The sequence below is a fragment of the Cervus canadensis genome, chromosome 10 (genome assembly GCF_019320065.1).
Source record: "Cervus canadensis isolate Bull #8, Minnesota chromosome 10, ASM1932006v1, whole genome shotgun sequence".
Classification (NCBI taxonomy): domain Eukaryota; kingdom Metazoa; phylum Chordata; class Mammalia; order Artiodactyla; family Cervidae; genus Cervus; species Cervus canadensis.
Window position 1 is genome coordinate 62,867,060 of NC_057395.1, and position 25,213 is coordinate 62,892,272.

The window sequence follows — 25,213 nt, forward strand, 5'->3', positions numbered from 1 at the left end:
TATTAAACCTTAACATTCCTTCAATCTTCTTCTAACTTCCACCCATGCTAGAAAGGGTTTTGTTTGCAAATTCCCTGGTAGTCTGGTGGTATGGACTTGGCACTTTCCTGCCAGAGGCCCAGGTTCAATCCCTGGGCAGAAAACTAAGATTCTGCAAGCCCCTGCCAAATAAATATATAATAACAAGTGTTTCACTTCTACATATTCTGCTCCATTGCAAAAACAGCAAAATAACAAATTAGAAGCTGTGAGAAATGTTTCCTCAAGATAGGAAAATGGGCAGTCACTCTCACATGCTGACTGTTTGAGTGACATGTATTATTAACTTTTCTACAAGCAACATGTATTTTTAAGTGTGTGCCTCTTGATCCAGCAACAATTGTTCTTAGGATAGTTTATCCGGGGAAATAACTGGACAAGTGTCCAAAGAAATATGTTCCTTATCATGCTCAGAGTACTAAAATATTAAAAATAACCCCAAGTTTCAATAATGGATATTTATGTAAATGAATTAAGAAGTATATACATACATGTATGGGTGGATAGAGAAAAGCACTTTATAGTTAGAAATCACACTTTGCTATTAATAATTGAATAAATAAATAGGTAAAAGAGAAAACTCTTCCTTATAGAGAATTTAAGTGTCAAATCTAGAGGAAAGATGAAAATAGATACTCACCACTTGGCAGATCCCACAGTAATAATCATGAAAGCCAAGTATCAATAATGGATACTAAAAATTAGTGGGTGAAAATATGACTGGAAACAGTATTTGCAAGGAGAAAAATAAAAACTTATGTGGATAAACCTGGCATTCACTATCTTTCTCAAGTGACCTACCTTAATATCACCAGTAATATGCTGACCAGTTAACATTATCAATATCAAGTTCCTCCTGATATGATTTATCATGATGGAGATAAAAAAACTTCTGTGGTGTTTATGCCAAAAATGTGGTTCTTACCAAAAAAACCATAACTTCAATCTCATCATGAGGAAACATGAAGAAAACCTAAACTGAGAGACAAAATAACTGGCCAACTCACTGGAAAAGACTCTGGTGCTGGGAAAGACTGAAGGCAGGAGGAGAAGGGGATGACAGAGGACAAGATGATTGGATGGCATCACTGACTCAATGGACATGAGTTTGAGCAAGCTCCAGGAGTTGGTGAAGGACAGGGAAGCCTGGCCTGCTACAGTCCATGGGGTCACAAAGAGTCAGACACAACTGAGTGACTAAACAACAACATGAAGGAGGAAGCATCCCAGATAGGGAGACTAAGGATAGACAACAATGCAATATCTATCTAAGGATAGATCCCAATGCAATATGGGATCATGATGGGATCTTGGACCAGAGAAAGGACATTGTGGAACAACTGGTAAAAATCCTGTAGGTTAGTTAACGGTATTGTATCACTGTTAATTTTCTGGTTTAGGTCACTGTACTACGATTATGTAGGATATTAGCAGGAGAAGAAGATGGGTAAAGGGTAGTAGTGGTGATTCAGTCGCTAAGTCATGTCTGACTATTGTTACCCCATAGACGGTAGCTTGCCAGGCTCCTCAGTCCATGGGATTTTCCAGGCAAGAATAATGGAGTGCATTGCCATTCCCTTTTCCAGGGGATCTTCCTGAACCAGGGATCAAATCTGGGTCTCCTGCATTGCAGGTGGATTCCTTACCATCTGAGTCACCACGGAAGCTATGGGATAATATTAAAACTCTAGCATTTAATGTTTGAGAACATGAAAGGGGACTTCTGTGGTGCTGTTCTGTTTGTTGATCTAGGTGCTGGCTACATGGATGTAGACAGTTTGTAACAAATTCCTGGAGCTCTAAGTTTATTATACTTTAGGAAGAAAGTTTTTTAGAAAATCTTCAAACTCTGGCCCTAACCTCACCCCCATCCCATTACTCCCCTACTTCGGATACGTTCAGGTCTTTCAACATTTCTTGATCCTGTTTATCTTCTACCTGGAATTTCCCTTTCTCTAATCTCCCTTTCCAAACTCTGCATCCTTCAAGAGTTAGCTCAAATTCCATAGCCTTAAGAAACTGGAAAAGGAGGGGACGCTTTCTTCAAGATCAAAACTCCAAGGAAGGAACTGGATGTACACAGGAAGTACACTTTCCACAAATGATTATAATTATCTACTCTCCCATTAGCCTGTAGATCCTTTGGCCCAAATTCTGTCCCTTTAGTATAAAACAATGTTTGATGAAGAACTGCAAGGCCTAAGAAGACACAGTAGGAAAAACTGCACTGCAAGTCCCAGACGGAGAATAGGTTTCTAAGCACACTCACTCACACCCTTCCCTCGCTTAGGCAGGATTGGCCCCCGCACTGGGGCTCCCCTCACACACCACCCCACACCCCAGGGAACATCATGTGCGAATCTCCCGCCAAATCCCACTCCAGCCAGCAGGCACTTCCCTCATCCTGACCCTTCCTCAGATCACGCCTCTCAGCTCAAAACCCGTGTGGGACACACCCCCTCAGATCTCCACCCCGCAGGTGACCGGCCTGTAGGGCTCCAACCTCACCACTGCCCCACGCTCCCTCCTCCCAACAGCCCCGCTCTCCCGCCTTCTCTAAGTACGCTTGAGTGGGTCAGTTCCCTCAGAATCTTGAGCTTGCGACCAATGCCCCCGCCTTCCATTCACAGAGGCCAGGAGCGCACAGGCGGTACGTGACCGCCTACTCGAGTCGGTGGCCTCACCTCTCTTCCAAGAGCTCAGTGGGGACACCACCTCCACCCGCTCCGAGATGAACTCGGCCAGACTGGAGCGGAACAAGGCCGCCCGCACGGTCACGGCCACCACCAGCACCAGGGCCAAGGGAGCCGCCATGATAGCTGGGGCGGGCGCGCAGGCGGGGAGGGAAAGGCGAGTCGAAAGAGCCTGGACCTGCGCACCGCCCCCTGTAGTTCCGCGGACCGGCGCACCTCGCTACTATCGCCGGAGCGGCCAGACTGGGGACTACCACTCCCAGGAAGCCGTGCGGCGAAATGGGGGCGGGACGACGGCAAGCAGGGCGTCGCAAGCTCGCCTCAAAGGGTTGGGCGACGTCTCAGACGGTAGCAGGTGAACTGTAAAGCGCCCAGGGAACGAAATGCTCCTGGAAGAAGACAAATGAAGGCAATTGTCCTCCTAGGATTGTGAACGAGATTTAAAAGACGTTTGTTTCACTCATGTCTATGTTTTTAATGCTTAAATTTTTCTTTTTTATGCTTTTCAGTAAGTTCAGTCGCTTAGTCGTGTCAGACTCTTTGCGACTCCATGGACTCCAGCAAGCCAGGCCTCCCTGACCATCCCCGACTCCAGGAGTTTACTCAAACTCATGTCCATTGAGTCGGTGATGCCATCCAACCATCTCATCCTCTGTCATCCCCTTCTCCTCCTGCCTTCAGTCTTCCCAGCATTAGGGTCTTTTCCAATGAGTCAGTTCTTCGCATCAGGTGGCCAAAGTATTGGAGTTTAAGCTTCAGCATCAGTCCTTCCAATGAACATTCAGGACTGTTTCCTTTAGGATGGACTGGTTGGATCTCCTTGCAGTCCAAGGAACCCTCAAGAGCCTTCTCCAACACCACAGTTCAAAAGCATCAATTCTTTGGCACTCAGCTTTCTTTATAGTCCAACTCTCACATCCATACATGACTGCTGGAAAAACCATAGCTTTGACTAGATGGACCTTTGTTGGCAAAGTACTGTCTCTGCTTTTTAATATGCTGTCTAGGTTGATCATAACATTTCTTCCAGGGAGCAAGCATCTTAATTTCATGGCTGCAGTCACCACCTGTAGTGATTCTAGAGCCCCCCAAAATAAAGTCAGTCACTGTTTCCATTGTTTCCCCATTTATTTGCCATGAAGTGATGGGACCGGGTGCCATGATCTTAGTTTTCTGAATGTTAAGTTTTAAGCCAGTTTTTTCACTCTCTTTCACTTTCATCAAGAGGCTCTTTAGTTCTTCACTTTCTGCCATAAGAGTGGTATCATCTCATATCTGAGGTTATTGATATTTCTCCCAGCAATCTTGATTCCAGCTTGTGCTTCATCCAGCCTGGCATTTCAAATGATGTACTCTGCATAGAAGTTAAACAAGCAGGGTGACAATATACAGCCTTGACATACTCCTGTCCTGATTTGAAACCAGTCTGTTGTTCCATGTCCAATTCTAGCTGTTGCTTCTCAACCTGCATACAGATTTCTCAGGAGGCAGGTAAGGTGGTCTGGTATTCCCATCTCTTGAAGAATTTTCCACAGTTTTATGTTTTTAAAGAGTATTAAGTGTGTGTTCATTTATTTATTCTACAGTTTGTTGTTGTTCAGTCCCTAAATTCCCTCCAACTCTGTTACCCCATGGACTGAAGCATGCCTGTCTTTGTTTTCTCTGGGAGTTTACTCCAACTCATGTCCATTGGGTCAATGATGCCACCCTGACATCTCCTCCTGCCCTCAGTCTTTCCCAGCATCAGGGTCTTTTCCAATGAGTCCACTGTTCACATCAGGTGGCCAAAGTATTGGAGCTTAAGCTTCGTCATCAGTCCTTCCGATAAATATTCAGGGTTGATTTCCTTTAGGATGGACTAGTTTGATCTCCTTGCAGTCCAAGGGACTCTCAAGAGTCTTCTCCAGCACCACAGTTCGAAGGCATTAATTCTTCAGTACTCAACCTTTTTTATTGTCCAGATGTCTCATCCTTACATGACTACTGGAAAAACCATAGCTTTGACTACATGAAACCTTAGATGTCAAAGTGAAGTCTCTGCTTTTTAATACACTATCTAAGTTTGTCATAGCTTTTCTTTCAAGGAGCAAGCGTTTTTTAATTTGATGACTACATTCACCATCCACAGTGATTTTGGATCCCAAGAAAACAAAATCTATTGTTATTTCACCTTTCCCCACATCTATTTGCCATGAAATGATGGGTCCAGATGCCATGATCTTAGTTTTCTGAATGCTGAGTTTAAGCCAGCTTTTTCACTCTCTTCTTTCACCCGCATCAAGAGGCTCTTTAGTTCTTCTTCACTTTCTGCCATTAGAGTGGTGTCATTCTGCATACCTGAGGTGGTTGATATCTCTCCCAGCAATTTTGATTCCAGCTTGTGATTCATCCAGCTCAGCATTTCATAGATGTATTCTGAATATAAGTTAGAGAAGCAGGGTGGTGATATACAGCCTTGACATATTGCTTTCTCAATTTTGAACCAGTCTGTTGTTCCATGTCCAGTTCTGATTGTTATTTCTTTACCTGCATAAAGGTTTATCAGGAGACAATTAAGGTGATCTGGTATTCCCATCCCTTTAAGAATTTTCCGCATGCATGCTAATTTGCTTCAGTCGTGTCCGACTCTTCACGGACATGTCCATTGGACATATGGACTGTCCATTCTCCAGGCAGGAATATTGTCAGAATTCTCCAGGCAGGCATACTAGAGTGGATTGCCATTTCCTCCTCCAGAGGATCTTCCCGACCCAAGGATCAGACCCAGATCTGTTATGTTTCCTGCATTGGCAGGCGGGTTTTTTTTTTATCACTAACACCACCTCGGAAGTTTGTAATCCACAGTCAAAGGCTTTAGTGTAGTCAAAGAAGCAGAAGTAGACTTTTTTCTGGAATTCTCTTGCTTTCCTATGATCTAACGAATGTTGGCAATTTGATCTCTCATTCCTCTGCCTTTTCTAAATCCATCTTGTACATCTGGAAGTTCTCAGTTCACATACTGCTGAAGCCTAGCTTGAAGTATTTTGATCACTACCTTGCTAGTATGTGAAATGAGCATAATTGTATGATAGTTTGAACATTCTTTGGCATTGCCTTTCTTTGGGATTGGAATGAAAACAACTTTTCCAGTCCTTTTCCAGTGGCCACTGCTGAGTTTTCCAAATTTGCTGAAATATTGAGTGCAACAATTTAACAGCATCATATTTTAGGATTTTTAAATAGCTTAGCTATATGACCCATCAATTCAACCCCTAGCTATATGTCCAAGAGAAATTAAATGTATGTCCACACAGAAACTTGTGCACAAATATTCATAGTTTATTCATAGCTATTACATATAATAGCCCAAAAGTGGAAACAACCCAATTATCAACCCTGAAATTTTGTTTTCCCATGGATAGAAAAACAAGATCACTAATCTATACAATGGACTATAATTGAGAAAATAATAATAATAATAATGAAGTACTGTTACATGCTACAATATGAATGAAACTTAAAAACATTATGCTAGGGACTTCCCTCATGGTCCAGTGGCTAAGACTTCGTGCTCCCAAAGCAGGGTGCCCGGTCAGGGAGCTAGAACCGACAAGCCGAAACCAAAGATCCCCCATGCTGCAACGAACCTGAGTGCCCCAACTAAGTGCAGCCAGATACATAAACTAATATAAAAAATAAGCAAACAAAAACCAAAATATTATGCTAAGTGAAACAAGCCAGTCACAAAAGATCAGATATTTATGTGAATCTCTCTGTAGAGGCAGTGACTGCAGCCGTGAAACTAAAAGATGCTTGCTCCTTGGAAGGAAAGCTATGACAAACCCAGACACCCCTATTAAAAAGCAGAGACATCACATTGCCAATAAACGTCCGTATTGTCAAAGTTATGGTCTTTCTAGTAGTCATGTACGAGCTGGATCCATGTGAGAGCTGGATCATAAAGCTGAGCACAGAAGAATTGATACTTTTGAGCTGAAGTGCTGGAGAAGACTCTTGAGAGTCCCTTGGACTGTAAGGAGATCAAACTAGTCAATCCTAGAGAAAATCAACCCTGAATATTCATCAGAAGAACTGATGCTGAAGCTCCAAAACTTTGGCCACCTGATAAGAAGAGCCAGCTCTGGATAAGACCCTGACACTGGGAAAAATTGAAGGCAATAGGAGAAGGAGGCAGCAGAGAATGAGATGGTTAGATAGCATCACTGGCTCAGTGGACATGAACCTGAGCAAACTCCGGGAGATAGTGAAGGACAGGGAAGCCTGGCGTGCTACAGTCCATAGGGTTGCAAAGAGTCAGACACGACTTAGGGACTGAACAACAACCCTGTAGAGGCAGATCTATAGAGATGAAAAGTACTTGCCTAGGGCTGGGGTGGTTGGAAGGGTGAGGAATGGGAAATGACTGCTTATGGTACAGGATTTCTTTCTTTTTATTGTTTATTTATATAGATGTGCCTGGTCTTAGTTGTGGCATGCAAGATCCTTAGTTGCAGCATGCAAACTCCTAGTTGCAGCGTGTGGAATCTAGTTCCCCAACTAGTAAATCAAACCCAGGACCCCTGTGTTGGGAGCATGGAGTCTTAGCCACTGAACCACCAGGGAAGTCCCAGGATTTCTTTTTAGAGTGATGAAATGTTCTAAAATTAGTCTGTGGGAATGGTGGTACAACTCTGAATGTACCAAAAACCACTGAACTAGTACATTAATTGGGTGAATTTTATATCATGTGTATTATGTCTCAATATCTTAAACTGACAAAGCATCAAAATCACTTGGGAGATGTATTTTTTTTAACGTAAATTTCTTATTTCTGCCCTAGAAACTGTGATTCACTAGGTCTGGGGTGGAACCCAGGGACCTGCAATATTAATCTCTCCAGATTATCCTGATTCTGGTGGTTCAGAAGCCATACATTAGAAAACATTACCCTGAAGGCATAGGTTTCCAGTACTTTATGTAAAAAAAAGATGAAAATAGTAACAATAGCAAGCATCTAGTGCTTTGGCTTCCCAGGTGACGCTAGTGGTGAAAAACTTACCTGCTGATGCAGGAGACATAAGAGTCGTAGGTTCAATCCCTGGGTCAGGAAGATCCCCTGGAGGAGGACATGGCAACCCGCTCCAGTATTCTTGCCTGGAAAATCCCATGGACAGAGGAGCCCAGCAGGCTTCAGTCCATAGGGTCGAAAAAAGTCAGGCATGATTGAAATGACTTAGCACAGCACATTTAGTGCTTATCGTGTGCTAAGTATTATTTTAAGTGATTTGCATGTCATTTACAATATGTGCATGTGTGCTCAGTCGTGTTTGACTCTTTGCAACCCCTAAGGACTGTAGCCAGCCAGGTTCCTCTGTCCAAGGGATTTTCCAGGCGAGAATACTGAAGTATTCCAGAAGGTTGCCATTCTCTTCTCCAGGGGATCTTCCTGACTCAGGGATGAAATTCGTGTCTCCTGCTTGGCAGGTAGATTCTTTTTTCCACCGAGCCACGTGGTATCTAACACGTGGTATTTAAACAAATACATACACACACACATACACTACAGGTTCTGTAATATCCCAATCACCACATGTGGATGAGGAAACTAAGACAAGAAGAGATTTCGTAGTTTGTTTGGGGTCACACAGCTAATAAGTGTCAGAACCATGATTCAGATGTTGTGGTTAAGCTGCTATGCCTGAGAAAATGAGAGGAATTTGGGTTGAATTAGGTTGGGTTGTATTGTTGCTGTAGCTGAGAAGGAAGGGTAGAGAATTGAAAGGAGGGAAATAATAAAGGAACAAACAAGGTGATTTCTTTCCTGAGATCCTAGATGATGTGTGGGTTGCCTAGAGAAGAAGGAACTGAGGCTCTGAGTCATCAGCCTTAATCTGTATACCTAGGTAGCTTTTTCTTTAACACTTACTAAATACTCACCATTGCCAGATCCTGCACTAGGCTATGGAATTACAATCTATCAGGTCCATATTTTTTTGTACTCCCAATAGCAAACTGACTCTGACCATCTTTAACCTAAAGGAAATTAACTAGGAGGCTGTGAGAGAGCGCAACAGGACCAAAGAGAAGCCTAGAGAACCAGACTTGGAATATCAGGACTCAAGTAGGCAGCAACACAGAGCCTGGGTAGCTGTCAAGACTACCAGGTACCACCACTGAAATGAGTGAACTTCAACCAGTTTTTAATGACCTTGCATTGTGCCATTCAAGATTCACAATTCTGGGACCTCCCCAGTAAGAATCTGCCTTCTAATGCAGAAGACTCGAGTTCGATCCCTGGCTCAGAAACTAAGATCCCACATGCCACAGCTACTGAGCCTGAGAGTCTCAATGAAGAGCCAATGCAACAAAGACCCAGGGCAGCCAAAAAAAAAAAAAGAAGGCCAAAGTTCTTGGACAGAGTGGGGGATTAACTGAGATTAGGTCCTGTACCTACATCTTGGCTGTGTGTAGGGCAGCAAGAGAAAAGAATCTGTGGGAATACAGATCATGACTTGATTATATGTGCCTTAGGACAGTACGTCCTGAAGGCAATTCAGTGAAATCTTTTGGGTGAAGGTAAAAGGTGATTGCTAACAAAGGTAACCTATAATCAAATCTATGGTTTTTCCTGTAGTCGTGTGCAGATGTGAGAGTTGGACCATAAAGAAGGCTGAGCACTGAAGAATTGATGCTTTTGAACTGTGGTGCTGGAGAAGACTCTTGAGAGTCCCTTGGACAGCAAGGAGATCAAACCAGTCTATCCCAATGGAAAACTAACCCTGAATATTCACTGGAAGGACTGATGCTGAAACTAAAGCTCTAATACTTTGGCTACCTGATGCAAAGAGCTGATTCATTGGAAAAGACCCTGACACTGGGAAAGATTGAGGGCAGAAGGAAAAGGGGGCAACAGAGCATGAGATAGTTGGGTGGCATCACTGACTCACTGGACATGAGTTTGAGCAAACTGTGGGAAATAGTGAAGGACAGGATGTGCTGCAGTCCATGGGGTCACAAAGAGTCGGACATAACTCCTCCCTGTCCACTGCCACCTCCCGGAGTTCACTCAAACTCATGTCCATTGAGTTGGTGATGCCATCCAACCATCTCATCCTCTGTTGTCCCCTTCACCTCCTGCCTTCAATCTTTCCCAGCATTGGGGTCTTTTTCAATGAGTCAGTTCTTCCAATCAGGTGGCCTAAGTATTGGAGTTTCAGCTTCAGCATCAGTCCTTCCAGTGAATATTCACAACTAATTTCCTTTAGGATGGACTGGTTGGATCTCCTTGCTGTCCAAGGGACTCTCAAGAGTCTTCTCCAACACCACAGTTCAAAAGCATCAATTCTTTGGCACTCAGCTTTCTTTATAGTCCAGCTCTCACATCCATATGTGATTACTGGAAAAACCATAGCTTTGACTAGATGGACCTTTGTTGGCAAAGTATGTCTCTGCTTTTTAATATGCTGTCCAGGTTTGTCATAACTTTTCTTCAACAACAACACAAATGGTGATTGGATGCTGGATAGGGGGGAAAAGGAGCAAATATCCACCTATAAGGGTTTCCCCAGTGGCTCAGCAGTAAAGAATCTGCCTGCAATGCAGGAGACTTACAGGAGATTTGGTTTGATCCCTGGGTCAGGAAGATCCCCTGGAGCAGGAAATGGCAACCCATTCCAGTATCCTTGCCTGGGAAGTCTCATGGGACAAAGAAGCCTGGCAGGCTTCAGTCCATGGGGTCACAGAGTCAGACATGACTGAGTGATTAAACAACAACAACAAATCCACTAATAATGCTGCTGAGAAACAGGCTCTGTCCCTCCCATGCTGGAGTTTTTAGTCTAGCAGGAAGTCATAAAGAATAGGAGCATTAAGACAAATAAAATAATTAGAGGTTATAATTAGATTAATGAGGGCAACAGATCTGGATCGATGATGAAAAGCAGAGGACATACTATAGACTGAACTGGGTCGTTAAGGAAAGCCTGTCTGAGGAGGTGATATTTAAGCTGAGACCTAAAGGATCAGAAGGAGTTCTTGCTGTAAAGAACTGGCAATGGTGAGTTGTGTGTATGGAGAAAAGGGGACTAAGGTTACAATGTGCTTGCAATGAGGGAGGCCAGTGTAGGAGTGAAATGACTAGAGGAACAGGTAAGAGTTAAATGGCCTTTGTAGGGACTTCCCTGGTGGTAGATAAAATCTCTAAATCTATAAACACAACTGAAACTGAAGGAGGACTTCCCTAGTGGTCCAGTGGTTAAGAATCCACCTTCCAATGCAGGGGATGTGGGTTTGATCCCTGGTCAGAGAACTAAGATCCCACATGCCAAGGGGCAGCTATGCCTGTATGCGGCAACTACTGAGCCCTCTAGCTCTAGAGCGTGTGCATTGCAACAGAGAAGTCCACAAGCACAACAAATAGCCCCTACACACACACACACACACACACACACACACACACACACACACATATATAGCAAACTCAACTGAAAGCTTTCCCCCTCCCTGGCTGCCTGATGAGTAGCTGCCATTATGTGACATGGTAACCAGCCAGGCAAGGAAATTCATGACTCTCCAAACTATTGCACATCGAGTCAGTGGTGATACTGGGCCCAGAAATCAGGGTTCTCAACATCGGTCTCCTATACTAGCTGCCTCTTGTTCCTGGGCTGGGTCTCTAGTGAAGCCCCTTGGGAAATCCATACCTGTTCCCTCCTCAACCCTTGGAGCCAAGTATTATAAAGGCCCAAAAGGAACCAGAGATCTGGTCTTACATAGTGCCCTGAGGACAAATTTCTTGTACCTGGTACCTCAAGACTTCTCAATTTCCTTCCTGTCCCCTACCACAAATGCCCACCATTGCAAAAGTCATCCTGTTAGGAAGACCAAGTTATAAACTAGGCCTCCAAAGGCTTAAATTGACTTTGCTTCCCCCAGCCTCTTCTCTCTGAACCTTTCTCCCTCCTTAAAGGAGCCATCCCTCCCCCAATTATGCATCCAGACCCTTCATGCCCTCCCCCCAAGTACACACTGCTGCTCTGGGAAAGAAGATGGGTATAGTGGGCTTTGTTTACTGCTTTCTAGAATTCATTCTTTCTTTCCCTTTTCCAAACAAGACCCTGAATTTTCAGCCATGTGATCTGAGTAAGATTGACCTCACCCCCATTTTCAAGAATGGGACCTAAATGGCTTTAACTAACCAATACATCCCACATCCCTAGCCACAGTAATTGGTGCAGGCATGAGTACATGACCCAAGTCAGGTCAGTCAGAGTCAACAAGACTCAGTTCTGGAATCTTGGATTGAGTCATTTGGGCAATGGCCTTTTCTTTTCTGCAGAGTTTGAGCTTAGAAGCACCCAGACCCAGGAGCAGCTGGTAGCCTAAGATAAAATAAGGTAAGGCCACGACTAAGGCCTGACTGATTCTATCTGACTGGTCAAGATACAACGAACCCAGTTTTCAGTTGAATGTTTGTTACTTACATAGTCAGCAAGAAGAATAAGCCAGGTTTCCATGACCCTTGCTCCACACACCAAAAAGGATGACACTGAAACAAAAGAGGCTGAACAATTGCAACGTGAATGTAGGGTACCCTGTTGCTGAGGAGCCAATTCTGGAGCGCAATTAGCAGGTTTTATATTCTGCAACTCCATTCTGAGTAGAGTAGGGAAGAAAGTCCCACAGCTCATCAGAACCTGGGAAGCAATAAGAAAACTGTCTTAGGGCAGCCTCCCATGGGAAATAGGGAGGCAAGTGGAAGATGCTCTCATAACCTTACAAGCCTTCCACTCTCTCATGTTCTGGAAGGATCACTAAGCATTCTGCCAAGACTTAGATAAGCTGTTCAAATTTTTGCCAGTGTGCTCTATGTGAATGAATGTACGCAAGGTAACCGTGGTGTCCTGGCAGAGAACTTCCCCAACAGTATCACATGGGGAAGGAGAGGGCCTGTCAAGAATTAAGCTAATTCCTAGGAAGTGCTTTGGAAAAATTAGAAAAGACTGGATCTAAGTTCCATTATTTGAGCCACTGAATCAAGCCTTGCCTGCAGCAATTATTTTTTTTTTTAATATGTATTTACTTTTGGCTGCTCTGGGTCTTCATTACTGCATGGGCTTTCTCCAAGTGCAGCAAACAGGGGCTACTCTTCCTTGGGGCCTGTGGGTTTCTCACTGTGGTGGCTTCTCTTTTTGTGGAACACAGGCTCTAGGCACATGGGCTTTAGTAGTTGGAGCTTGAAGGTTCTAGAATGGGCAGGCTCAGTAGTTGTGGTGCATGGACATGTGTAGCCCCATGGTATGTGGGATCTTCCTGGATCAGGGATCTAACCTATGTTGCCTGCACTGGCAGGCAGATTCTTAGCTGCTGAGCCATGAGGGAAGTCCCTGCAGCAATTATTGATGGACATTTCACCAATTTCCTTTTTGTAATTTAATCTAGCTTGAGTTCAAAACAATCAAAACACTTGCGATCAAAACAACAGATAAGTTCTAGATTGGTTCTAGATTTAAGTGTAGAATAGATTTAAGTGTAAAATAGATATAGGTAGGTATAGATATAGATAGGTATCAACCAAATAAGATACCAATTATATCTTAACCAATACAACAGAAGATGGAATTCAGCCTCCCAAAGAACTCTCCTATTCTTCCCTGACTTCAATTACCAATTGCATGTTGATAACTCTCAGATCTTTATTTCCAGCCTAGATTTCTCTTGTTGACATTCAGACATTTTGTATCAAACTACCTCCTAGACATTGCCATCTGGATATCCCAAAGTCACCTTAAACTCCAAGTATCTAAAACTGAGCTCATGATCTTCTTTCCAACAACTCACTCTTCTTAATTCCTTATCTCTGTGAAGCGCAGCATTAATCTTTCAGTATCTCAGCCAGAAACCTAGGAATCAGCCTTGATACCTCGCACTTTCCCATCCCTTATACACTTTCAAGCTTTGACCTAAATATCAGTCAAATCTACCTACTCCTCTCTATCTTCACTGCCACCACTCTAATCTAAGCCACCAGCATTTCTCACCTATACATGTAGCTGCTATTCTCTCTTGACTGGTCACCTGCTGCCACCCACCAGTCTCCAGGCATTCTTCATGCCTGACATTAATTGAATGAATGAAGGGACAAGTGAATATCACTAACCCCTCACTTAACAATCCTTCACTGGTTTTCTTTTACACTTAAATCTATTTTACATTTAAATCTATTCTACGCTTAAATCTAGAACCAAAGCCATGGAACTTCCCTGATGGTCTAGTGGCTAAGACTCTGTTCTCCCAATTCAGGGGGCCTGGGTTTGATCCCTGGTCAAGGAACTAGGGTTTCCCTGGTGATTGGAACGGTAAAGAATCTGCCTCAACTCAGGAGACCTGGATTCAGTCTCTGGGTCAGGAAGATCCCTGGAGAAGGAAATGGCAACCCACTCTAGTATTCTTGCCTGGAAAATTCCATGCATAGAGGAGCCTGATGGGTTATAGTTCATGGGGTCACAAAGAGTCAGACACGACTGAGCGACTAACTTTCTTTCAAGGAACTAGATCCCACATGCCACAGCTAAGATCCAGCACAGCCAAATAAAAATAAATAAATATTAAAAAGAAACCAAAGTCCCCTTGTAAGACTGCTTATAAGGGCCAACATGATCTATCCCCCTACCTACCTCCCTTGCCTCATCCCTCACATTTCTGCCCTATTTGCATCAGAAAAAATAAGCTATCAGTGATCATGCCCTTGGTACGTTATACTTTGTACATCCCAACAGCACCTGGTTTCATTTGGCAAAGTCCCACTTATCCTTCAAGACTTATTCTTAGTCTCCTTCTCTGTGAAGACTTTGGTTTCATCAAGGAATCTGTTCTTTCAATATGCTTCCAAAGCACTTAGCAGCTGCCTCTAACCTGCACTCAATGATCACTATCTGATAATTCTGTTATCTGAAGTACATGGAAGTCTTATTCTTCTGTGCATTTTGTCTACTGAATCTTTTTTTTCCCCTCAGTGACAAGCTGTTTATTGAATTTTGCAGCAGTATGGGGTGTCTCCTATTGTATAATAGAACCCCAGGATTCAGAGAGGTGATAAAGTGGCAATGGTGAATTGGACAATCTCGTCTCCCAGAACCTGCCATTCTGCCCCTGATTCTGCAATAGCTGCCAGGCAGATCATGCTGCCGCTGGAACCGTCCTGTTTCATGGCCAAAGATAGAGTATTGGCAGTGGATTGCAGACATTCTTTCTTGGTCATGCCTTCCTGGTAGGTAGCCTCAACATAGCCATAGATATAAGAGCTCCCAGAGTCCCCAGTGGTGAAGGCCTACCTTACCATCATACCCTCCATGGGTACCAAGGACACCTGTCCCCCTTCTTGGGAGTCCCAGCCCTCAATGATGATTCCTGCCATCAGGTCTTCTCGGTATCAGTAACACATCTCCTTAAGGAGGTTGGCTGCCATGTGTACCAGTGGAGGTTCAGTCAGCTCAACGCTGTGCAAACCAAGCTGATAAGTGACTGCATCAGCTTCTGCCTGAGTATCAGCTGCTGAGCCTGAGTGGCAACAGAAAATACCACCATGGGTAGGAGTCAGCTTGTCAGTCACTCGATTGGCGGTTTATGACTCCGTGGTTGTTCTGGAGCTGGCTTCTAGAATCATGTCCCCATCAAATTGCATGGCTATGATAGGGATCCCTGTGGAGACTTCCTGGTTTTCCCAGTCAGAGGCAATGGCCTCAGGCTCCCAGACATGCTGGCGCCCCTCCCCGAGCAGCTGCTAAGGTGGCCACCATCTTCCTGCACCGATATTGCTATGTCAACTGAACCTTACTCGTGATGGATTGTTTCCTTGTATATTTTAGCAGTTGTTTCCTTGTAGATTATTAGCTGTTTGGAAGGGCTCTATATATAGGAATTCTGTGTAACCTGCAATGGTTGGGAGAGGAAGGGGGTCCATGGAGGAGATCTGGAGAAGATTTGCATTAGTTTCTGCTAGGAATCTGAGAGGTACTTTTGCAGTAGATCTCCTTAATTGTTAATTTCTCAGCCTAGGAGTTTCCTAGATATGCAGGTAATGTAAGTATGAACCCCACACTCATCACCTCATTTTCTTCAAGGGCAAGCATGCAATTTCAAATTCTTAAAGATAGTTTCTTTGCCCCATCCAAAGACCAGTTTGTTTGGACCTATATCCCTTTCGTCTTCTTTGCTAAGGACATATATATTTTTTTGTCTTCTTTTGTCTTCTGTACTCAGACATTTGCTTGTTTTCCCCTAGTCTGCACTTTCACTGTTGGTACAGCCCTTTAAGTGTCCTAGGTTTATCAAGGATCTCAGTTACAACCCTTAACTTTGTATAAGTCAGAGCCTTCATCTCCCCCAAATATCTGTTAAAACCCAAATGGTTGCAGGTCCATTTGTGCATTTAAAAGGATGTTTATTGTTTTTCTCTCCAGCAGTTCCATGTGCTGTGTAGCAGGAAGTTCCAGATATTATCAGAAAAGGAAGTCCAACTCAATAGTTAGTAGACAGAATTGTCACTGTCTGTTTACTTGTCTATTTTCTCCATGAGTATCAAGCCCTGAGAGGGCAGAGACAGGGTCTGACTCATCTCCGGCTCAAGACACCCATCTAAGAGACTTCACACAGAGCAGAAGCTCAGGGCATTTGTTGACACCAAACTTCCGTTCAGACACCCCTATTGATGGGGAGCTCAGTTTCTCCCACTCCCAAAGTAATCTTTCCTTTGGAGAGCGTTGTGGTACCTGGGTGACTTTCTGGCTAGTAGGGGACAGCCCTGCCCCTTTTCTGTGTTTATTCTTCCCAACAGTTGGCTTACCCATTCAGATTCTGCAGAGTAGGGCTCAGGGTCTGGATGATCCCAGTGATAACCAGTACTTTGAGCTTTGTTCCAGGAGAAAGCACACAGGCAGGTTCAAGAGCAGGTGGCGCAGTGGTAAAGAATCTACCTACCAATTCAGGAGATGCCAGAGACGTGGGTTTGATCCCTGGGTCAGGAAGATCCCCTGGAGTAGGAAATGGCAACCCACTCCAGTATTTTTGCTTGGAAAATTCCACGGTCAGAGGAGCCTGGTGGGCTGCAGTCCAAGGGGGTCACAAAGAGTCAGACACAACTGAGTGAGCACATACAAAGTTCTCATGCACTGTTAGTGGAACATTTTGGAAGAACAACTTGACAGTGTCTATTGAAATTTTAAGTATGTGTAACTATCAATCTTGCAATTTACTTCTCTGATTCTATTCTATTCATATTAATACAAGAAAAGTTACTGCAGCATTGTTTGTGGAAGCAAAAAATTGAAACCCAACCAAATGTCCATCAATATGCTTTCAACTAAATAAATTTTCCACAGCCATAGCAGTGGGAAATTGTGAGATGGTCTTTGTTTTTAATGAGGAAGATCTATGCATATTGACATAAGTAGAACTCCAGTGTCATATTACTGAGTGAAAAACGTGAGTCTGCAGAACAGAGTATATCATATGACATACTAACAAGAAACAAACAAACTCATAAGCAGTATAAATTGGTACATCTTGAAGGCTATTTGGCAGTTTCTATCAACTTTTAAAATGCTGTTTAAACTTTTAAAATAATCTCAGCTGACTAATCCCCACTAATAAGTATTCATCTTACAAATAAATATGCAAAATAATGGATAAAATATTTAATTGCAGCATTGTAATAAAATATTAGAAACAACTTTTCTTTCCATAGGGGACTGGATAAATATTGTGCATAAATATAATGGGATACCATGTATGTGTGAAAAAGAAGGAGGCTATTTTCCATACTGATTAAAAAAAAGTCTGAAAAATATACCATAAAATGAAGAAAAACAAGGTGGAGAAGTCTTTCTTTGTGTGGAAAATACATACACGTATATACACATTGAGTTTTAAATGCTAGGCTATCTCTGGAAGGAATTACAAGAAGCTAGAATTGGTGGTTGCCTTTAGGGGAGTAAAGCGACAATTGGGAACAGAGAAGAGAGGGACACCCACTTTTCACTGTTTTCCCTATTGAACCTTTGGAATTTTGATCTCTGTCCCTGTAAAATTGTCAGTTCATAAAATTTTTTAAAGTATAGTTCTTCTAAAACTAGAAGCAAAACAAACCCTTTGAAATAATACACTTCCTGTGTGTACATACATGTGTTGTGTAGAAACAAGGAAAACTCCAAATCAAGAGCAGTAGTGGAAGGTCTCTGGGATGGGACGAGGGGAGGTCAAGGATGGCCCTGACTTTATGTTGTTTTTTATAATTTTTTTAAAATTACAAAGTCTGCTTGGATTTCATATAATACTTTATATAAATTGTTGCATCATTTTAATTAAAAAAATTTTTTTTTATTTTCTGACTTCACCATGTGGCATGTGGGACCCTAGTTTCCTGACTAGGGACAGAACCTGCACCTTCTGCAGTGGAAACATGGAGTCTTAACCAATGGATTACCAGGGAAGTCCTTAAATACATTTTAATTTTTAAAAATAGACTTCAGGAGATTTTCCTGGTGATCTATTGGCTAGGAATCTGTCTGCCAGTGCAGGCGACACAGGTTTGATCCCTGATAGCGGAACTAAAATCCCACATGCTGTGGGGCAACTAAACTCACATACTGGAATAAAGAGACAAGTAAATAAATATTTTTTAAAAATAGACTTCAGGTGAATAGAATGCAACTACACCCAGGCAAAGGAGTGAGGCTGACCCTCTCCTTTCTGAGAGAAGGATTCACCTCATGCCATTTGTCCCACCTGCCTTCCCCAAGGACACCCTGGCTCAGATTGGGGCACCCAGGTTACACCCAGCATCATTCTAGAGAGCTTCTCCTGTCACCTCTTACCTACATGGCTCCCTATCTCCAGTGTCTGGGAGTCTCTGGTTTTCAGAGCTGACTGTCTGTAGGGTCCTATTTTCACAGGGTCTCATTGATATGAGGTTGAGCAGGGTCAGCCCAGGAAACTTGGGACACCTGGCTCTAGGATCTTACCTCTCTGGTGTCCCCTTCAATGCCCCATCACCCTTCTCCCCACCTCCCAATCTGTGTTTTTCTCAGAATGCTCACTGGATAGAAGGCGTCTGGAAAACCCATTTGACTAAATGGGTAGGGATTGAGTGCTCCCTTTCTCTTGACTAGTTGCATTTTAGGAGTCATCTGGAGAGGGCAAGGCTTGGGAACTTCCCTGGTGTTTCAATGGTTAAGACTCCAGGCTGCCAATGCAGGGCGCACAAGTTTGATCCCTGGTCAGGGGAATAAGATCCCACATGGCACAAGGCATAGCCAAAAGATTAAAAAAAAAAAAAAAAAGGCAATGCTTAACTGTGAGGGAGGACCCAGTCAATGGTGGAATATCTGGCAGTAGTGAGGAAGGGATCCTGAGGCAAAAGGGTTTTGTTGTCACTCTTAGGTCATTTTACAGGTAATGCTGTATAGCGTTACCATATAGCACTTAAGAGCTATATGGACTCTGGAGTCAGGCTGATAGGGTTCATATCCATCTGTCATTTGTGCATGCATGCTAAGTTGCTTTAGTCATGTCTGGCTGTGTGACCCTGTGGACTGCAGCCTGCCAGGCTCCACTATAGGGGGGAATTTTCTGTCAAACCTCGGGCAGATAACTCAAAGTCCCCATGCCTGAGTTCCCAAACCTGCAAGATGGGGACCACAAAAGGGGCTTCTTCAAAGGACAGTAGTGAAGCTATATTGAGATGTTACATGCAAAACCTTTAGAACATCTCCTGGAACAGAGAAAGTGAGCAAGCAATGTCAGCCATGTTTATTATTACTGGTACAAATGTTTGGGTTTTTTTTTTCTCTTTTAAAGGGCACAAATTAAAAAGCTTTGATAGTCCCGGTAAGAAAAATCCAATCTGGCAAGTCAACACAGCACCTGGATAGACACCAAAGAGGTATTAGTCACCAGCTTTGTAATCCCACCCAAGTCAGGAACAGTGGTCATGACACAGTGAACAAAAGTCTAAATGAAATGATGTTCTGACCAAAATCTGTGACTGCTTCATCTCAGAGATGTAAACATCTGACCTGGAAGTTATGAATGGCTAAACTCAGAGGAGCTGGTGCAAGTTGACTGTGTATGTGGGTCAGTGGTCACATTGTATTTTCTTAACTAAATTGAGTAAATATATTTCAATGTTGCCTTTTTTTCTTTTAAATCACTTTTTTGAGGTATAATCAATTTTGACAAATATATATACCCTACCATCCCACAATCAAAAGAGAACACTTCTACCTTTCTAGAAAGTTCCCTCACTCCCCTTTGTAGTCAGTCCTTCTGCCCATCCCCAGGAAGCTATGGATCTGCCCTGTCAGTATGTATTACTTTTGCCTGTTTTAGATATTCTTATAATGGAATCCTATGGTATGTACTGTTTTGCTTCTGGTTTCTTCTGTAAAGCATGATATATTTTTATAACATTTATTTTTATTTATTTTTGGCTGTGCTGGGTCTTTGTTGCTGTGCACAGGCTTTCTCTAGCTGCAGCGAGTAGGGGTTATCTAGTTGCAGTGTGTGGGTTTCTCACTGCAGTGGCTTCTCTTGTTGCAGAGCATAGGCTCTAGGGTATGCAGGCTTCAATAGTGTGGCCCACAGGCTTAGCTGCCTTGTGGCATGTGGGATCTTCCTGGACCAGGGATAGAACCCATGTTCCCTGCATTGGCAGGCAGATTCCCAACCACTGGACCCCCAGGGAAGTCCTACATTTTGAGAGAATAAAGATGAACTGAGTCTGAACTCTAGGAGGAGAGGGTTAAGAGGTTAGACCTGGAGGTAGGAGCCTCAAGTTCCTGTTCTGTCCCTCTTGCTCACATAGTCTGTTCCCTGGGCTAGTCCTACCCTCTCATCCAGACTTCAGTTCCCATATTTGTAAATTTATGGCACTAGATGATCTCTAAATAACCATTCCATGCAATTCTATTACAGGTAGAAGGATTTCTTCTCCTTCAAGAAGGTACTTTTTTTTTTAAGGTTCATAGGTAAGGTCCTGCCCCAGGATCTTAGAGTAGACCCAGTGAATTCCTCTGGCAGAAAGGTAGGGCAAAGTCCTACCAACTAGCAATGAAGAAACAGAAAACCAACTAACAATGAAGAATAAGCAGGGAGGCCCCAGGAAAGTCTAGGAATAGATCAGTAAGTATTTACACTCTACTCAGAGCCTCTGGGCTTCCCAGGTGTTGGGCTCAGTGGTAAAGAACCCACTTGCCAAAACAGGAGACACAAGAGATGTGGGGTTCGATCCCTGAGCAGGAGGAAATGACAACCCACTCCAGTATTCTTCCCTGGGAAATCACAGGGACAGAGGAGGCTGGTAGGCTACAGTTCAAAGCGTTGTAGAGTGTCAGTCATGACTGAATGACCACGCACATGCACAGGGCCTCTATCTCTGCCTTTTCTGCCCACAGCTCCGAGCAGGAGGCTCTTGGCTGGAATCAAGAGAGTCGGCCTGGAGGATTTTTAAGATGCAGGAAGAGTTCCAAGGACTTCAGAGAGCAGGCCATGGTGAAGGGCTGAAGCTGCCACTCTGGGCCCCAACAACAGGGTGGGCAGAACTGAGGGAAAAGGCAGTAGGAAGAGCTTGATCCAGAGGATGGATCAGAATCTGTCAAAAACATCACTGAGTCCAAAAGCTCCCAGTATCCAAATAAATCCAAGGGTTCCAAGTGGCTCAGGCTTAGCACCTTTAACATCATGTTCAAGAACTGCAGTATGAAGCGCAAATTGTTGCAAACAAACTAAAGGTTTAAATATGGGGACTATCTGAATAAACTTCAATCCATCCTTAATATGAGACAATGAAATACTATGTGGCTGTTAACAAAGAATTAGGCAGCTCTGTATATACTGCTAGGGATGGTCCTCCAACTTGTATTGTTAAGTTTAAAAAAAAAGCAAATTTCAGAAAAGTGTGCATAGTACGCTATCATTTGTGTTCAAAACAGGGGGATCAACCTACATATGCATGCTTGTACATGCAGAGATTATTTCTGACAGTTCACACAAGAAGCTGGTAACAGCAGTCCCCCCTAGGGACTAGAAGTTGATTGGAGGGTCCTAAAGGCAAAAATGGGAAGGAAACCTTTACCCTTTTGTTCTCTGAGATTTCAAATCATGTCCATTTTAACCTATTCAGAAATGGATAAAAATGTAGTAAATTCAAGAACAATAGTCCAGCTCCCAAGAGCAATTTAAAAATGACTCTAATATTTATCTGTAACTCTCAAAAGACATCAAAGGGTCTCCACCCCTTGTCAACACTCTTGAGAATCTCCTTTGTTCTCACCAGTTCTCAAGCCCCACTGCTGCCTCTCCGTGTTGCTCACTTACCAAATCTGTCATTTCCCATCAGAAACTGTCCCCCTCGGCCCTTTTCCACAAGTCTTACTTTTTTCTTTCCTTCCTTCTTTCCTGTCACTTCTCTGTCCTGTTTCTGTCTCCCTGTTATCCCAGTTCTCTACCTGAAACGCCTGGAAAGTGGTCAGAGAAGACAAAACTCTCCTTAGAAAGCAACAGGCAGAAAAAAAGTGAGCAGGCAAAGGAATTTCCCGTGTGTGTGTGCCAAGTGGCTTCAGTCATGTCTGACTGTTTGCGACCCTATGGACTGTAACCTGCCGGGCTCCTCTGTCCAAGGGATTCTTCAGGCAAGCATACTGGACTGGGTTGCCATGCCCTCATCCAGAGGAATCTTTTCGACCCAGGGATCGAACCCATATCTCCTGCAGCTCCTGCATTACAAGTGGATTCTTTACCACTGAGCCACTGGGGAAGCCCCAAAGGAATTCCCCGTCATGCCCCTATTGTGCAGACAGAAACAGAGGCCCATTGAAGGATAGAGAATCACCCAAAGCAAGGCAGAAGCAGAGCCAAGACAGGGGTGTAGGGCTCCTGATATATATATATTTTTAATATTTATTTATTTGGCAGTGCCATATCTTAAGTTGCAGCATACAGGATCTTCTGTCTTCCTTGAGGCATGCAGGATCTTTTGTTGCAGCATGTGGGATCTAGTTCCCTGACCAAGGATCAAACCTGATCCCTCTGCATTGAGAGCGTAGAGTCTTAACCACTGGACGACTGGGGGAGTCCTAGAGGGTTCCTGATTTGAATCATATTCCTGGCCATTCAACCCCAAGGTCAACTTCTACTCATCCTTCAAAGTCCACCTCAGATGTCCTCTTTTCCAGGAAGGCTTCTGTGGATCTCTTTTTTTCCCCCCGGATCCCCCTACTTCCTTGTTCTAATCATTATCCTAGCCTCTTGGGCTTCCCTTGTGGCTCAGCTGGTAAAGAATCCCCCTATAATGTGGGAGAACTGGGTTTGATTCCTGGCTTGGGAAGATCCCCTGGAGAAGGGAAAGGCTACCCACTCCAGTATTCTGGCCTGGAGAATTCCATGGACCGTATAGTCCATGGGGTCACAAAGGGTCGGGCACGACTGAGTGACTTTCACAGCCCTATCTCCCTGCATTTTAAAGTCTTTGATCATGTTTCTGTTTACATTGAAGGGGCTTCCCAGGTGGCACTAGTGGTAAAGGACCTGCCTGCCAATGCAGGAGACATAAGAGACATGGATTTGATCTCTGTGTTGGGAAGATGCCCTAGAGAAGGGCATGGGTCTTCTCACAAGACTTTCAGGATCAAGTGATTCCAAGCCAAGAAACAAAAGCAGAATTGTCCCATTCCTCAATGGATTCGAATGAAAACTGGTAATAAAATCAGGTACAACTCCAAGAGAAGACACTGGAGAAGAACCAAGCTGGGTGTGTAAGAAACCTCCTATATAAAGTGGCACACATGCTGTGTGTTAAGATCACTTGTATGTTAACCAACCAAGTCACAGTGAGAACATCACTACTGTCTGAATAGCTTATGGGGGAGATGGAATGCTTGGCTCCTGATGTTTCCTGTTTCTTCACTAGCAGTCTATGAGGCTCAGTAATAAATATGTGAAACTTAAAAAAAAGGAAATGTAGACTTGTAAGGGACCTATCTTACAGTGAGTTACATGAATGTATGCATCTGTCAAAATTTATTGAACCCTACATTTATGACTTGTGCACTGCACTGTAATTTAATCTCCAAAACAAGGCAAAATGATCTTGTAAAACAAACGAAAAAAGAGAATAAAGTGTGGACAAATTAAGGGGGGCAGGGGGAGAAGGGCATGGGAACCCACTCCAGTATTCTTGCCTGGAAAATGCTATGGATAAAGGAGACTGGCGGGCTTCAGCCCATAGGGTAGCAAAGAGTCGGACACGACTGATGCAACTTAGCATGTTACACTGAAAGAGATTCTCCAGTATAGAAAAGGTTAGATATCTCCCGGAAAGAAACTAGGCATTCCTGAGTATGTGGTGAATTCAAAGCGTACAGTGCTCTAAGAGACAGGCAGACAATGTGTTTGTTTTGGAGGCTCTGAGGAATGAGAGGTTAATTCTTTTCAAAGAGAGCTTGGAGAACTTATTGGAGGAAGTGCCTTTGGCTTGATTTGCATCCCACATATGCAAATTACTTGATTTCAACTATGTGACTTCAGCAAAAGAAAGTATTTGCACTAAGACAAAATGTACTAGAGTAAGATGAATAACTCAAGCTGTTTCTTAATTTTCATGCAAAAAACTTTTCAACACACATGTAGTGTTGAAATAGTGTTCAACACACTATTAGTGTTCAACACACTATTACTGTCTAACAAACTTCCATAGATTAAGGGACTCAAGACAATACCCATTTGTCTTTTTCCCTCCTGGGTGAATACAATTTTTTTTATTAAATAAAAAATTTTATATTGGAGTATAGCTGATTAACAATGTTGTATTAGTTGCAGGTGTACAGCAGAGTGATTCAGAGATATACATATACATGCATCTGTTCTTCTTCAAATTATTTTCCTATTTAGGTTGTTACGTAATTTTGAAAAGAATTCCCTGTGCTATACAGTCAGTAGGTCCTTAAGACAACACCCGCTGTTAGCTCAGAGTTCTGGAAATCAGACCAGGGATAGCTCACCTGGGTTCTCTGGTCAGGGACTCACAAGACTGAAATCAAGCCCGTGTTCTCATCTGGAGACCCAAATAGGGAAAGTATGGCCCTAGGCTCCCTCAGGTTATGGGCAGAATTCATTGTCTTGCTGCTGTAATACTAAGATTTCCATTTTCTTAGTCTTTTGGGCAGGGACCACCCTCAGGTTCCGGAAGTCCCTCTTGGGTCCTTGCATGTGGCCATCTTCACAACACGGAAGTTTGCTCCTTCAAGGCCAACATAAGAGGGTCTGCTGCTCAAGAAAATGACTTTTTAAAAAAATACTGTACATTTTTTCACACACAGCCTTTATAGTTGTATGCTATTTATTATCGAACATATAAGCACATAGAATATGGAGACAGCCATTTTGCAGATGAGAAAACTGAGGCCCAGAAAAAGAAAGTGACTTGGACAATGAACCTAGGATAGAACCAG

The 25,213-nt window shown here is 43.3% G+C and overlaps 1 protein-coding gene and 2 pseudogenes across 1 annotated transcript in view; 1 reads left to right on the forward strand and 2 right to left on the reverse strand.

The window, feature by feature from the left end:
* PIGU (phosphatidylinositol glycan anchor biosynthesis class U) overlaps positions 1-3,049 on the reverse strand; it is a 97,974-nt gene extending 94,925 nt beyond the window's left edge. Inside the window, exon 1 of the mRNA XM_043479370.1 lies at positions 2,724-3,049. Coding sequence (XP_043335305.1) covers positions 2,724-2,853 — 130 coding nt within the window. The 5' untranslated portion in view covers positions 2,854-3,049. The remainder of the gene's footprint in view (positions 1-2,723) is intronic.
* An 11,744-nt stretch (positions 3,050-14,793) lies between these two features.
* On the reverse strand, positions 14,794-15,508 carry LOC122448215 (annotated as a pseudogene).
* A 5,709-nt stretch (positions 15,509-21,217) lies between these two features.
* LOC122448925 lies at positions 21,218-23,522 on the forward strand (annotated as a pseudogene).
* Positions 23,523-25,213: the final 1,691 nt, after the last annotated feature.